At 41.7% G+C, this 16,988-nt stretch overlaps 1 protein-coding gene across 1 annotated transcript in view; it reads right to left on the bottom strand.

The window, feature by feature from the left end:
* WRN (WRN RecQ like helicase) overlaps positions 1-16,988 on the bottom strand; it is a 2,579,924-nt gene that overhangs the window by 1,391,337 nt on the left and 1,171,599 nt on the right. Inside the window, 1 exon segment of the mRNA XM_044059154.1 lies at positions 5,574-5,684. Coding sequence (XP_043915089.1) covers positions 5,574-5,684 — 111 coding nt within the window.

Raw genomic sequence — 16,988 nt, 5'->3', positions numbered from 1 at the left:
GTACTAGGCTAACAATCACATAGGCCCTTTTTAAACCTAACCGTGCATCCCAAATCTCTAAGACGTTCCGGTACCCTTGATAAGTGTAAGCAGGGGCTTGGGAGGAGAAACATTTACAAGCCAGGTCCTGGGAGATGAACCATTTACAGGCTGCCTGTGTCCATTACATACATAGCTGCCAAACCAGGGATGAATTTCTTGTTCCTCATCCAATTATCCAATAGACTTGAATTGGATTAGGGAGGAACTCTGCTTCACATGGATGGGAAGCCTGTTCCAGAGAAGGGGTAGTCTTTGGGATACATATACATGTTTCTTTAGCAGCTCCTATTTATATCACAGGCAAGATTTAAGTCTTTAGAATGGGTAATTCTGGTGCTGTTTGTTTTGTGGATGAAAAGGATCAGTAGACCAGTTCACTTACCTGGTTAATAAATTGTAAAATAAAAATAATTAACTCTTTCTGGTGGATCTACTATTGGGCTGTCCTTTTCCTTCCTTTCTAAATTTAGCTATTCAACAAAGTCTCTTAGTTTAGTTTTTTTTTTTTTTTTTTTTGGGGGGGGGGGGGGCTGCATAACATCTGCCAGTGCATGCTGTGACATCACCTGCTGCACTAGGAGAATGTTTAGACCCGTTGCCTGCTAATGTGCTCACAAGCACTAAGCAAGAGTGTTACCACTGATCAATGAAGGACATTTGCACAGTAAAGGAATATATATAACTGTATACTTGCCTTTCTTACAGGGAGCAGGGAGCAATAACAGCCAGTGAATGGAATTGTCATCCAGACATAAGGATGGTGGTGGGAGGAATCAGAACCCCAGTGGAGAGTTTCCTCACAGATAAACTGAAAATAGTAAAAACATATCTGTTGATGCTGACACTGGAGACCCTCCTGAGTGAGTTTACAATGGGGAAAAATCAGAAGCAGTACAAAATGCCAAAGAAGCAAGGAGGAGAAAATGGCCAAAACGCTGAGGCTAAGAAGGCAGTCTTGAAGCTTCAAAGTACCAAAGGAGACTCAATTCCTGGAGTTATGGTACAAGCAGCAGAACTACATAAAGCTACAAACTAATTACTGAATAGCTGAGGTACAAATGTCTGCAAAGGAAACATTCTTAAAACAAGTAGCTGAAGCAGCCTTGCCACAGCTGGAGTACTATTTAACAATAATATTTTCCAATAGAGTTTGCTGCTTGATAGCAAAAGGTAATGCAGTTCACTGGAGAGTGGTTGGTGATCTGAACTCATGCACTCCCTTCAAGAAGCCAAGGTAGCACTACATGATCAGAGAATGAAAGGTTCATTCTCCTACAGGTGCGGCTCCCACAAAAATAACAGGGAGATGAATGCGCTATTTTAAGGATAGTTCTGACAAATTCAGAAATAAATGTTGCACACTTCAGAGAGTCACCAAGTTCTTCTAAAAAAACAGAAACTGTTCATTACAAATTACATCCTAAAGCTTAAAGGATCTGTGCAAATAGATGATGGCCTCCACGAAACAGCATCACCCAAGAGGCAATATCCAAAAATACCAAACCCACGAAGTAGACTGGAAAACCATGAAACTGCAGTCACAAAGCAGCAAGGGATCTTCAAAGGAAGACAGAGATACATAGCATTTTTAAAAGGGCTGCTTGTCCAGCTGGTGCTGAACCACTGTTCTTTCTTCTATAAAGTCATTACAGGATGAGACAAGTGAAACATGCATCCTAACCACAGTAGCTGATTAAGTCGGTAAAGGATACTGCTCCTTCTCCACCCATATGGGGAAACTCCTCCATTAGACACAGCATGTCTTTTGGAAAGTGTTCTAGTGTCTTCAGTCACTTCTAAGCTCCAAACAAATCAAAATGATTTAAGCCAATACCCACTCCTTGTGGTGATGCAAAATGTCACCATAGATGAGGGAATTTCCCACGGCTTGTACCAGGAAGGTATCCTGTACTAACCAGTGATATGTGAGCATGAAACCACATCTTTTCCAGCTATTAATAGACGATTAGGATAATTTTTTTATTTCTCAATTTTGTGACAAGATCCAAAAATCAGAGGAAATGTGGAGAAGGTGTACAGGAACAGTACAGTTTTGTACCTACCATAAATGTAGATGTCCGAACTGGATAGCATCTGCAGTCATAACAGCTGGGTTGTCCTGTCGTCAGGCAGCCCGTCAGTCGGCCGGATTCCAAAGTCCGGGTCCGGCTTCGGCTGATGTCGCTCTTCATCCGACGTCATCTCTGTTGGACTTTGGGTATAAAGGCATCAGCCGACGCCATTTTCCTCAGTGTTTCTTGCCCCAGATGCCAGAAGCCCTCCTGAAGGCTAAAAATTTTGGATAGATGTCAATGTTTCCAAAAGGATAGAGGTAACCACAAAAAAAAACATGTATGTACATATATACAAACAAATACACCATAAAAGACTCCCCCCCATCAGCTAGCTATTAGGAGGGTAAACACCCTAGGAGTACCTGAGAGGGGAAGGAGGGAGGGTAATCCTGACTGCAGATGCTATCCAGTTCGGACATCTACATTTATGGTAGGTACAAAACTGTACTATGTCCTTCATGGATGCATCTGCAGTCATAACAGCTGGGTAGAATACCATAGCCAACTAGGGGAAGGAGGATAAAGGTAGATTATGGTGTGTTTAGGATCCCTTGCAGTACAGCAGTGGCAAACCCTGCTCGGGATCTGGAATATAGAGGCAAATTATAATGCTTGGCAAATGTATGCATGGAGGTCCAAGTAGCCGCCTCAATAATGTCTTTGGTAGCCACTCCTCGTAAGAAGGCTGTGGTAGTGGCTGTTGCCCTTGTAGAATGAGGTCTTATGTTCTGTGGAATTGGTTTTCCATGGAAGGAGTAACAGAATCGTATGCAATTTCCTATCCATTTGGAGATTGTCTGTTTGGAAATAGCTTTTCCCTCTCTTCCTGTTGCATAGGCCACAAAAAGTTGGTCAGTCTTTCTGCTGCTTTGGTTCTGTCCAAGTAGTAGCGTAGCTGTCTATGTACATCCAAGGTATGCAGTATTCTTTCCCTCTGTTTTGTGGGTTGGGAAAGAAGGTAGGTAGGTGGATTGCCTGGTTTAAAGACACTCTGGATACCACCTTAGGCATAAATGTTGGATTAGTCCTCATGGATACTCTATCTTGGTGGAAGATTAGGAAGGGTTGCACTGCCATTAAGGCCTGTAGTTCTGAAACCCTCCTTGCTGAGGTAATTGCCAGTAGGAAAGCAGTTTTCCATGACAGGTGTTGTAAGTCTGCTGTTGCTGCTGGCTCAAAGGGTGATAGTGTCAACTTTTCTAGTACGAAATTTAAGTCCCAAGCTGGTAATGGTGGTTTTCTTGGAGGTTTTACATTCTTGATTCCTCTGAGAAATTGTCTGAGCAGAGGGTGTGAAAAATCAGATGGATCAAACCTGTATGCTGCTGAAATAACTGATACATGTATCTTGATGGAGTAGTGTGATAGGCCTGAATGGAGAAGTTCAGCCAGATACTCCAGGATGTTAGGCATATCTATGTTTGACACATCTTTTCCTCTTTCAGAACTCCAACTGACAAACCTTTTCCATTTTCCAGCGTAGTTCCTTCTTGTTGAAGGTCTGCGTGCTTCAAGAATAATGTCTTTAACTCTTTGGGAAAGTTCTTGATTAGCTGCTGCTATGTGATGTTCCATGCAGTCAGTTGTAAGGTTTTCAGATTTGGATGTATGGTGCTGTAGTTGTTCTGAGTTAGCATCAAAGGCATCAGGGGTATTGGCCACATATTGTTCCGAGACAAGCTCCTTAGTAGTGGATACCAGTGTTGTCTTGGCCAGTTTGGAGCTATCAGGATTATCCTTGGATGTTCTTCCTTGATTTTTAGTAGTACTTTGTGTATCAAGGGGAGAGGTGGGAATGCATAAACTGTTAGGCCCTTCCAGCTGAAGGAGCCGAATCCACTTTCCATGCTAGTGGGTGAAATGTCCTTGTGCAGAATTTTTTGAGTTGGTGATTGTGAGGAGATGCAAATAGATCTATCTGAGGCATTCCCCACTTCTTTGTAATGGTCTTGAAGATGTCGGTGCAGGTGCCATTCGTGAGCATCTGATGTGGTCCTACTTAAAATGTCCGCTAGAGTATTTTCTTTTCCTGGTACAAATCTTGCTTGCAGCTGGATGTTGTAGCTGAGTGCCAGGGTCCACAGTTCCAAAGTCATTCTGCATAGGGGTATGAATGAGTGCCTCCCTGTTTGTTGATGTACCACATGACTGTGGTGTTGTCTGTCCTTATCAACAGCTGGCCCTCTTTGAGAAATGGTCTGAACTTTTGGATAGCCAGTTTTACAGCCAGCATTTCTTTTAGGTTGATGTGCAGGTGAAGTTGATCCTGAGTCCACAATCCTTGCACGCATTTGTCCCAGCATGTGGGCCCCCCATCCTAGGTCTGAAGCATCTGTTGTAATGCTCTGGCTTGCTTGACATCTGTGAAAGGGAAGGCCTGGGTTGGACCGCATGCCTGGGCCCACCATAGGAACTCCTGTTTTAAGCATGGAATTAGTGGGATTTCTGTTTTAGGCTGTGCCTGTGTTGGGACCATAAATTCCGTAGGTACCACTGTAGTTTTCTCATATGTAGTCTGGCAAATGGAACCAAAATTATGCATGATGCCATGAAGCCCAAGGCCTGCTAGAACTTTTCTTGCTGTTAATTTGTTCAGCTTTGTTAGTGACAAGAAGTAAAGAGGGAGTTCTTTTGTTTTTCTGTAGTTAGGAATGCCATTTGTCTCACTGTGTCCAATTCCGCTCCCAAGAATGTCCTTGTTTGGGATGGTATCAGTCTTGACTTTTGTAGACTGACTGTGTATCCCAGTGCTTGTAGCAAGTAAATGACCCTTTGCAAATCTGTTGTCAACTTGCTTTTGTTGTCCCCTTGTAGCAGGCAGTCGTCCAGGTATGGGTAAATATGAATTCCCTGTAGTCTGCAGTATGCGATTACTGATGCCAGGCATTTTGTGAATACTCTGGGCGCATAGATAAGCCAAAGGGCAATGCTGAGAATTGATAGTGCTCTGATCCTGCAAGAAATCTGAGGTATCTTCTGCAGATTGGTCGAATAGGGACGTGCAGGTATGCCTCCTTGAGATCTAGAGTTACCAGCCAACACTCCTTGCCCAGCATGGAAGAAGTTGCTGTAGGGTCAGCATTTTGAATTTTGGGACAATGATGTATGTATTCAAGGTGGACAGGTCGAGAATTGGTCTCCAACTTTTTTCCTTTCTTGGAACTAGGAACAGTCTGGAGTAGAACCCTTTTCCTTGCTCTGCTGCAGGCACTTTTTCCACAGCTCTCATGTTTGCTAACTCCATTATCTGTTGTAAAGCTTCTGTTTTTAGATTTGGAGGTAGATTTGGCATTCCTCTTTTGACTGGTATAGTGTGGAAGTGGAATCGGTAACCTTGATGTATAATTTGCAGAATCCACTTGTCTTTTGTTATGTGGTGCCAGTTCTTTGCAAATAAAGATAACCTTCCGCCTAGTGGAGCTGCTATTTGCTCCCGTAAGCCTAAAGTTATAATACTGCAGAGAAAAAAATTACCTAGTCAGGCAGTTGTCACAACATTTTTCTGTACCCATGATACCGGATGTGACCTTTCGGAGTTTCTCATCTTCAAAGTGAGACAAAATTATCCTGTCCATGGGATGATAAAGGAAATACACAAATTAACAAGATTTTTATGGTTAATTCAATACACAAAAACAACAAACTAAAAGCACCTACTTCAAATGCCTCTCCATGGCCCTAATTACATAGCTCTGATTCTGAATTGCTGAAATATTCTGCTGTTCCTAGAAGTTTGTAACCTGAACATTTTACTGTAAAATACACTGCAGTGCATCATTTTAAGAATTTTAGATATACATGTAAGAGAAATGATGTGCTATAAGCCATTTACAAATGATTACGGTTGAGAAAACTGAAGACATACCAAAACAAAAGTAAAAGGAAATATTTAAGAAACTTTAGCTGTTCAGGTCCTAAGATAGCTTTGGAAAGAAATATTGCTAATTTTAAGTCCTTCATGTGTATGCATCATGAGCCTGGTTAGATTCACAGTTACATCCAAAAAAGATCACTTTATTCTAATAATTCCAAACACAGTGCCCAGATTTCATAAGCAAGTTGCTTACTGTCTTAAGCTCTTTTGCAATGTATTACAGCTGCATATGATTCAGTTCAAGAAATAACAGATTTACTTAGCATTATCAGTTGACCTGTGAAGTAAAATGTAAAATATTCAGTTGTGTGAAGTAGTTATTTATATATAACATTTGCCTCATATTCCTGCAAATTTAGTGTAAGCCAGTTGCCATTGTGTGATTTTCAGAACACTGCTAAACTAGGGCTCAATTTTGCTTCATCGCAAATGGACACTAAGATATACGACTGGAAGCAATGATGTACTTCCAAATTCTTCAATAACGGGACTTTTTTTCATGGTACAGAGATGTACCACATTAACTCACATATGAAACTGTACTGTAGTTCTCATTTCTGCAGTTGTTTGAATGAAAAGCTGATCTAATTAAGTAAAACGTCATGCTGATATTCTATGCCTAATAATCTTTTGTATCCATTTCTTTTATAGGTTGTAACTGAAAAGTTTTTAGGTTCATAGGCATGTACTAGGCTAACAATCACATAGGCCCTTTTTAAACCTAACCGTGCATCCCAAATCTCTAAGACGTTCTAGTACCCTTGATAAGTGTAAGCAGGGGCTTGGGAGGTGAAACATTTACAAGCCAGGTCCTGGGAGATGAACCATTTACAGGCTGCCTGTGTCCATTACATACATAGCTGCCAAACCAGGGATGAATTTCTTGTTCCTCATCCAATTATCCAATAGACTTGAATTGGATTAGGGAGGAACTCTGCTTCACATGGATGGGAAGCCTGTTCCAGAGAAGGGGTAGTCTTTGGGATACATATACATGTTTCTTTAGCAGCTCCTATTTATATCACAGGCAAGATTTAAGTCTTTAGAATGGGTAATTCTGGTGCTGTTTGTTTTGTGGATGAAAAGGATCAGTAGACCAGTTCACTTACCTGGTTAATAAATTGTAAAATAAAAATAATTAACTCTTTCTGGTGGATCTACTATTGGGCTGTCCTTTTCCTTCCTTTCTAAATTTAGCTATTCAACAAAGTCTCTTTTAGTTTAGTTTTTTTTTTTTTTTTTGGGGGGGGGGGGGGGCTGCATAACATCTGCCAGTGCATGCTGTGACATCACCTGCTGCACTAGGAGAATGTTTAGACCCGTTGCCTGCTAATGTGCTCACAAGCACTAAGCAAGAGTGTTACCACTGATCAATGAAGGACATTTGCACAGTAAAGGAATATATATAACTGTATACTTGCCTTTCTTACAGGGAGCAGGGAGCAATAACAGCCAGTGAATGGAATTGTCATCCAGACATAAGGATGGTGGTGGGAGGAATCAGAACCCCAGTGGAGAGTTTCCTCACAGATAAACTGAAAATAGTAAAAACATATCTGTTGATGCTGACACTGGAGACCCTCCTGAGTGAGTTTACAATGGGGAAAAATCAGAAGCAGTACAAAATGCCAAAGAAGCAAGGAGGAGAAAATGGCCAAAACGCTGAGGCTAAGAAGGCAGTCTTGAAGCTTCAAGGTACCAAAGGAGACTCAATTCCTGGAGTTATGGTACAAGCAGCAGAACTACATAAAACTACAAACTAATTACTGAATAGCTGAGGTACAAATGTCTGCAAAGGAAACATTCTTAAAACAAGTAGCTGAAGCAGCCTTGCCACAGCTGGAGTACTATTTAACAATAATATTTTCCAATAGAGTTTGCTGCTTGATAGCAAAAGGTAATGCAGTTCACTGGAGAGTGGTTGGTGATCTGAACTCATGCACTCCCTTCAAGAAGCCAAGGTAGCACTACATGATCAGAGAATGAAAGGTTCATTCTCCTACAGGTGCTGCTCCCACAAAAATAACAGGGAGATGAATGCTTATTTTAAGGATAGTTCTGACAAATTCAGAAATAAATGTTGCACACTTCAGAGAGTCACCAAGTTCTTCTAAAAAAACAGAAACTGTTCATTACAAATTACATCCTAAAGCTTAAAGGATCTGTGCAAATAGATGATGGCCTCCACGAAACAGCATCACCCAAGAGGCAATATCCAAAAATACCAAACCCACGAAGTAGACTGGAAAACCATGAAACTGCAGTCACAAAGCAGCAAGGGATCTTCAAAGGAAGACAGAGATACATAGCATTTTTAAAAGGGCTGCTTGTCCAGCTGGTGCTGAACCACTGTTCTTTCTTCTATAAAGTCATTACAGGATGAGACAAGTGAAACATGCATCCTAACCACAGTAGCTGATTAAGTCGGTAAAGGATACTGCTCCTTCTCCACCCATATGGGGAAACTCCTCCATTAGACACAGCATGTCTTTTTGGAAAGTGTTCTAGTGTCTTCAGTCACTTCTAAGCTCCAAACAAATCAAAATGATTTAAGCCAATACCCACTCCTTGTGGTGATGCAAAATGTCACCATAGTTGAGGGAATTTCCCACGGCTTGTACCAGGAAGGTATCCTGTACTAACCAGTGATATGTGAGCATGAAACCACATCTTTCCCAGCTATTAATAGACGATTAGGATAATTTTTTTATTTCTCAATTTTGTGACAAGATCCAAAAATCAGAGGAAATGTGGAGAAGGTGTACAGGAACCTAGCCTACCACAGGAAAGAAGAATGTACCTGCCACCATCTCCCCTTGCCCTGTTGCACAAGCAGAAGATGGGGGTGATAACTTTCTCCATAGTAGTAAACAAGACGATCTCTTGAGAGCTCCAATCCCAGAAGGGCCTAGAGTATTAAGCCTCTCAAATTCTTAGTTCCAGCAGAGGACTACAGGATCATCTCAGGAAATCTGCAGACAAATTCACTCCAGGATGTGAAGTATATCAAGTGATGGTTCTAGCTATGATCCACTGCCATAAACCACATTAACTCTCAGAACAGGCAAGGGTATGACTGCATGATCCCTTGCTTGTTTAGATACTTCATTATGATGTGGCTTCTTTGACTAAGTAAGGAGTTGGCCCATAATCAGCTTTCCTTCCAGAACCACCACAGCCTGAAGGAGTGCACAGAGCTTCAACGCACTGATATGGAGTCCCAACACCAAGCGGCAATACTGTCTTTGGGCTATTAAAAAGCCAAGATAGGCTCCCTAACCCCAAAAGCAAATCACTCAACATCTGTAACTATAAAACATCAACTGCAAGAAAAGGAGCTCCATATTGAGGTTGGTGGGGACTGTCCACCATTCAATGGCCAAACAACAAAAGTCTAACACTAAGAAGAGATGCATGAGTGAAATAACTCTGCAAGCACTGAGCTCCAGTCCAAAGCTAAATCCACACACCAAGCATGTGAAAGGCACCATGAAGTTCATAACCATTAAGTACTGAAAGCATATAGGAGGTTTTGGGCCCAAGTCCCCCCTTGTAGCCCCATTCAAATTGCCAAAGATATAGCTTCCTGTGCTTTTCCTTTAGACAGCAACGACTGACAAAGGTATGTAGCTCTCCTCTCATGAATGTGATCCATGGTGATAGGATCAAGGTGGACATTTTTCCAATCTATAATTATCTCCAGACAATGCAAGCATGGCAGCATCCAGTATGGGAACAACACAAGACGGTTCCCCTCATGACAGCATTAGGTGCCAGGGATTGAGGAAGGCGAACTTATGGAGTACCTTCTGCAAGGTCTTATTCACAATTGCTAGCACCTTAATAAACATTCTAGGTGCAGTGGATAGATTAAATGCCAGCACTTAGTATTGAAAACTGTGCCCATCCCAAAGCAAATTGGAGGGTCCTCCTATGACTCCAGGAATTAAGTGCCTGAAGGTATTTATCATGTCAAAATACACCATTCATGCACACACCAGCAGCAGGAATATAACTCTCTTGAGAACCAGAATCCAGAACCTGGTGTAAAAGATGTGCTCCTTGAAAGTGTTGAGATTTCAGGATGGGACAAAAACTTCCTGCTCACTGTGAAACTAAACAGGAGTCCCAGTAAAATTCTGTCCTCACTCTAAAGAACAGCAACCCCCTACAGTTTCTTTTTAGCAGTCAGGGCCTTTCTCAAGAGGTTGGTGGAGATGGCCTCATCTCCAAATATTCCACTTTCAATAAGATCTATGAGTCTAAGACATGATTATCTGTGATAACAGTGAAAATTCACTGGTCTTTTTATACCAGTTCCATAACTTGAGTTAAACTTAAAAATAAATGTATTCCTCTCTTTTCACTATGGTCAACTCCAAATGGTAGGATTCCAGCTACAGGGAAATACAATTGTCTTTCTGCTGGACAATGTAGCTGGTATTACTAAAGAAAGGACTGCCCAATACTTGTCACTCACTTCAATCTGTGAAGGTGCTTCTTAGGTGGTTATTATATATAAAAAGAAAAAACTGCTGAAAACTAGGTCATAAAAGACCTGCACAACTGTGACAGCTTGTTTTATTTTTCTGAAGTTACTTATTTATTTATTTTATTTATTTATTGCATTTGTTTACCGGGATAAGTCCACTGGGCCTAAAAGAGCCCATTTTCAGTGGAGACCCGGGGAGAAAAGCTCTAACGAGATACAGAAAAAATATAAACATTAATTAGTACAGAAGCAGAAACAGTGTTACATATAGTACATATAGTAACATTTACAGAATATATACATAAAAGGAATCTAGTTTGTTTGATTACAGTAATATATACAGAAAATATACATTAAAGCAGAATTCAATCAGAGTGGTATAAACAGAGATCAGTATTATTGTACCAGTATCAACAAGTGAAGATAAAAGTAAATATGGAGAAAATATCATCAGTCACTAGTAGCAAAAGACATAGGAGTTTAGTAATCATATAAGGAGAGTGAAGAGGTTAGGTTATAGAGCAGGAACATAGCCAGAAGAGTTGAGATGATTTTTCAGTATTCGTTTGAAGGTGGTGGTGCTGCCTGTGTTTCTTATAGAAGGCGGAAGTGAGCTCCATAATTTGGCGATGGTGAAGGAATAGAGGAGTTGACCAGCAGGTAAGGTGGGCTTATCTACTTTTAGAAGTAGATGATTTTCAGATCTTGGATGCCTGCTGGAATGGTATTTGGTAAGTAGAGTTGAGAGAGCAGGACAGTGTGTGCGTCTGTAGATTATTTTGTGCACAGTAGTTAGTTGGGTGAATGACAGATGGGGGGGGGGTTCCAGCCACCCTAATTGTTTCAGTGACTTACAGTGTTGGGATGAGAATTTGGCTTTGGTGGCAAATTTTGCTATTCTGTTGTAACACATAGCAAGTTTGGCTTTTGTAGAACTTCTGATATCAGTGAGGAGAGGGGCACCATAAAGGAGAGAGGGTAATAAAAAGGTAGTTGCAAGGGTTTGGCTAGTAGAGAGGCTAAGAAAGTGCTGGTGCCAGTAGAGCATACCAGGCTTTTGGTATTTTTTTTGATGTTACTGTTTATGTGTAAACTTCCGCGGTGGTGCACCGGTAGCACTGTTGCCTCACTGCAAGGAGGTTCTCCCAATCGATTCTCGGTTTGGGTTGGGAGTGCCTTCTGTGTGGAGTCTGCATGTCCTCCCCGCAGTTGAGTGGGCATTCGAAAAACATGCGTTCAATGGGCGTGCCTTCAATGAAGGTTGGGCATCGGGCTGGCAACTCTACACCATTAAAAAAACCTGCTAATCATTAGCGGACCGGAGTTCCGCTGTGGTGACCCCTAACAGAGAAAAGCCCAAAGGCAAACAACAACAACTGTTTATGTGTAGGTCAAAGTTAAGGTTTTCATCTATAATAATGCCTAGTAATTTAGTGTGTGTGACAACTTCTACAGTGGTATTGTCTTGGGCTTGTATAGTGAAGAGTTTATCAAATGGAGTGGTTTTCCTAGGAGAAAAAATTACTAGTTTAGTTTTTTTTTTTTGGATTTACAGAAAGATTGTTAAGCATCCAAGATTCAGTAGATGTGAGGGCATTCTGGGCAATTTGCTGGAATTTGCAGTGCATATTATTCTACAGTCAGCATACAGGATTCCTGAGCATTGTGGGAGAGTGGTGTGAAAATTGTTAATAAAGATGCTAAATAAGACAGGACCAAGTATGGAGCCTTGGGGTACCCCTGTGGAAGTATTGAGGAAGGGAGAGCAAGACTGTTGCCATTTGATGGATTGCTGCCTATTGGAGCTGTTACATTAAGTTATTAATCATATCAGGAATGGCTTAGACAAAGAACTTTCACGAACAAGGGAATTATGGATGAACTATTGTACACACTCTAAGAAAGGAAAGCATAAGCCCCACAATCTGAAATAGAAATATACTAAAGCCTCCTACCCTTAAAGTATCAGTGCTCATATCTATAGCAAACTACAGAGTAGCCTGCTCTAGAAGCTGTACACAAAATCTTAATCAGTTCCTCCTCCATGAACCCAGACTCAGAAATGTTTGAAAGCTTTTCCACTGCCGAATTTACTAGAGAGGACTGAAACAAGGAGAGATGACACAAACGGTTAAGGAATCTAAGCCTAACACACCAGAGTATAAATACCTCCTTGCCAACATTCCTCAAAGCTTCAGACTCCATGTCATATGCCTAGGTGGTGTGGTTTTTGGGTCCTCTGATTCACTTAGAAAATCATATATGAAAATGGTCTGGAATACCTACAGAGTATCTCAAGTTTACTCAGTGTGGTGATCGAGGCTTGAATAGGGCAAATGCTTTCTTAGGAGCCAACGGAGCAGCATCAAGGTGCTTTCGAACTCAAAAACTGGATTTGTAACGACAGGATCTACTGCGGAATGACCAGAGTATCTCCCCCCACCGTTCACAGACAGACTTTTAGGGGCAGGAGAAATAGTGATTCCAGGCGAGTGTACAATGGACTTCATAAAGTTTAACTTTCTCTGAAGGAGAGGCCGTTCAGTGAAGACCTACAGGGAGGAGAGATTTCATTATCCTTATCTACTTCTGAAACAAGGGCCCTTGGATCCCTTGATTCATCCCAAGATGAAAGTCTGGAGAACCCTGCCTATTCCTCAGCTCTGATTGGGCAAGCTTGGGTATGCTCACATGTACAGGACTGAACAAGAAAGTAGCAAACTGTGTCACACCTGACATTTTAAGTGCAGAGATCTGAAAGCAAGAGAGAAAGGCAAAGTCCTGACCTCAGCTTATGTTTATTCCTGCACCTGTAAGGATACATCTCACTAGATCTCAAACAGCTGCCTGAGTCTGTGGGCCCAGGCCATGGACACATTGTGGAAGGATCCTGCAGACTATCTTCATCCTGGGGCCACAGAGTCCTGCGAGATTATACAGAAGGCCTAAAGGGAAGAGTCTTGAGTCTCAAGTGTGGACACCAAGCTCCAGGTAGGGACTCCAGTACCTGTGAGCAAGATCTGGCCATTTGACTGAGGAATACACTGTATCTATACCCCAGAATGTAGCCTCTATGGTGAATGTCAAGGCTGCACCTCTCCCGGCATCCTTGTTGTATGCTGAAGTGGAATACAATTAATAGGAAGAGTGTGGCTATCTCAGTGGTGGATTTAATTTCAAGAAGACACCAGTGTCTGCTCTACTCTTCTTAAGGCGATTGACAGTACTCGGGCAGAGACTCACGGCTCAATAAGGGACAACCATGTCAGTCTCAAAGGTAACTAATGCCATTCTCCAAGTAGTAAAGCAGGTTAAGAGTGTTGCCCTCCTTTGTCTTTGGATGGCTGTGATAAAATGACAGCACTTACCTGAAATCATGCACCTCTCCCAAGTAAATGAGGCATTACAAGTCCTGACTCATAATCCGATGGCCATACTCATACTCATCTTACAGGAACATTTCCACTGCATATTTCAGGAATGTGATCCGAGCTGTATGAATCACTTAAAAGCTCTAATGAGCTCAGACAGTAAACATGCTCTCCTAATGAGATGCATGATACCAATCTGCTTTAACAGGGTATACTGTACACACTACCCTGAACACAGGAGCCTGAGAGAAATAGCCTAAGTAGAGCAGAAGGAAGGCCAATTTCAACTACATAGCAATAGACAAAGCCCTTCAATGTTAAATCCAGTAATTCTATGATCATGTCTTAAACCCACAAATCTGCTTTGTTGCCCTCTAGGATCCAGCAAAGTCACACCACCAGTTTCCCATAAGCAGACTTGCAGGCCAGCCAAGACTAACTGTTCCGCTGCCAGTCATTTTTCTCTGAAATTTAACTGTCTGTCTTGAGGAAACAAGGATGCTAGATACCCACTGGTACATTTCCATTCTGTCAAGAGACCACTTTAAGAAAAACTACAAGGCTCAGAACAACAGAATCTGATGTGTAATAATTACAGAGATCCTCCACAATGGTCACTATGTTTTTCCTTCAGAAGCCCTTAACCATGTCCTTTGAATCCTGTGTAAAGAATGCATTATTAGGATAGAAAATCCATAATGGCATTCATGAGGCTCAACCATAAAGGAAAAAGCACAGCTCCCTCCCATCTGGAGAAAACCTGATGCCTGACAAAGCAGAAGTGATAATGCAATCAACGTTACAGTGGATCACGAGACAGGTCACTTTAAGAGACCACTGTAAAGGTCTTAGACATGGTTATTTACAGCATGCAGGCGTAGGTCATTTTTATAAGATGTTTTCAGGAATATGAAGAAGTTACACATGCACGGCATGCTGAGCCCTCTTCCTAACCTCTCTTTACTTGTAGTCATCCTTGAGCCACCCAAACTTGTTTCTTTTATTCACTGTTTTCCGATAATTTTGCTTTGATATGTTGAGACCAAGGACATACTGCCAAACATTGAAAGTAAGTTAAGGGCCCGTCTCATTTGCTCTACAGGCTCAAAGTGTAGCAGCTGTACGTATGATGAACTGCTCTCATACAACATACATGGTAATGCTAAAATAGTAAAAAATAACTGCTATCTTCAATTAATAAAAGAAAAGAATATCACCAGCCTGCCACTGAAGGATTGTATCAAAGCCACTTAGACTTTCAGGAGCATAATGTTTACTTTAAAAATAATGGGAAAATGAGAATGACATTTGATGGCATCAATTTTGTAACTATGCAAGACATGACAAAAACCATACAAGCAATAAACATACATGGACCTTGGACTGATTAACATTCTGTACATTTTTTTATCAAAAAAATGTTTCCTTGTTAAATCCTCATCAATCTTCTTCTTCTTCCAGCTTTTCCCGATTAGGGGGCGCCACAGCGGATCACCTGTTTCCATTTCTTCCTGTCCACTGCATCTTGCTCTGTCACACCAACCGCCTGCATGTCCTCTCTCACCACGTCCATAAACCTTATCTTAGGCCTTCCTCTTTTCCTCTTACCTTGTAGCTTCATCCTTAGCAGACTTTTCCCAATATACCCAGCATCCCTCCTCAGCACGTGTCCAAACCAACACAATCTCCCCTCAATGGTTTTGTCTCCAAACTGTCCAACCTGGGCTGATCCTCTAATATACTTATTCCCAATTCTGTCTACCCTCGTCACACCTAGTGTAAAGCTCAACATCTTTAACTCTGCCACATCCAGCTCTGACTCCTGCATTTTTTGTCAGTGCCATTGTCTCCAACCCATATAGCATAGCTGGTCTCACTACCCTTTTCTAGACCTTCCCTTTCACTCTTACTGGTACTCATCTGTCACAAATCACTCTTGACACACTTTTCCACCCACTCCACCCTGCCTGTACTCTCTTTTTCACCTCTTCCACACTCGCCATTACTCTGAACTGTTGATCCCAACTATTCAAACTCATCCACCTTTGCCAGCTCTACTCCCTGCATCCTCACCATTCCTCTATCCTCCCTTTCATTCACACACATACATTCCGTCTTAGTCCGGCTGACCTTCATTCCTCTCCTCTCAAGAGCATATCTCCACCTCTCCAGGGCCTCCTCAACTTGTTCCCTACTCTCACTACATTTCACAATGTCATCTGCAAATATCATAGTCCTCGGGGACTCCTGTCTGATCTCGTCTGTCAACCTGTCCATCACCAGTGCAAATAAGAAAGGGCTCATAGCTGATCCTTGATGTAATCCCACCTCCACCTTAAATGCATCTGTCACACTACCCTTTGTACATATCCTGTACCACTCTTACATACTTCTCTGCCACTCCCAATTTCCTCATACAATACCACAACTCCTCTCTAGGCACCCTGTCATATGCTTTAAGTCCAAAAAGACACAATGCAACTCTCCTTCTGACCTTCTCTGTACTTCTCCAAATCCTCATCAATATCATTACTTATTTTATACAATGACCTGGGTATAGTAAAGATTTCTCTTGAAATCCAGCCTTAAAAACGCTCCTTTTGGAAAGTATTTTAACAGTATCAAACTCCATCCGTACCCGAGTGACACCTTCAATAATTTTGAGATGTGTTGCAAGATGAAGTTTGATTATCTAAACTGTGTAAAAAAAACAAATGCCTACAAAAAAAACTTGTGCTTCGGGAGGAAAAAAAATGAGTGTTCGATATGACCTGCAGTTTCAGTCATGCTGCATTTTGGTGTCCAGTTATATGTTGTTGTTGTTGCGTCTTTCGGCTTTTCCCGGTTAGGGGTCGCCACAACGGAACTCCGGTCCACTAATGATTGGTAGTTGATTTTTACATGCCAAGTTACCAACCCTGATGCACAACCTTCAATGAAGGCACACCCATTCACACGTCTCCACGCAGAAGACGCTCTAGCTGAGAATCAAACCAGACAGTGTCTTACTGTGAGGTGACAACGCCACCGCAGCACCACCACCACAGGTGGTGTCCAGTTATATGTATTGTGTAATTTGGTTCTAAAGACAGTTTGTCTTTTAACATATGCAGGGGGTGGGTAATGCATACAAA

The sequence above is a fragment of the Protopterus annectens genome, chromosome 17.part0 (genome assembly GCF_019279795.1).
Source record: "Protopterus annectens isolate FY-2018-M chromosome 17.part0, PAN1.0, whole genome shotgun sequence".
NCBI lineage: Eukaryota > Metazoa > Chordata > Ceratodontiformes > Protopteridae > Protopterus > Protopterus annectens.
Note: the sequence above shows the minus strand (reverse complement) of the source record. Positions and strands in the feature narration are given on the sequence as shown.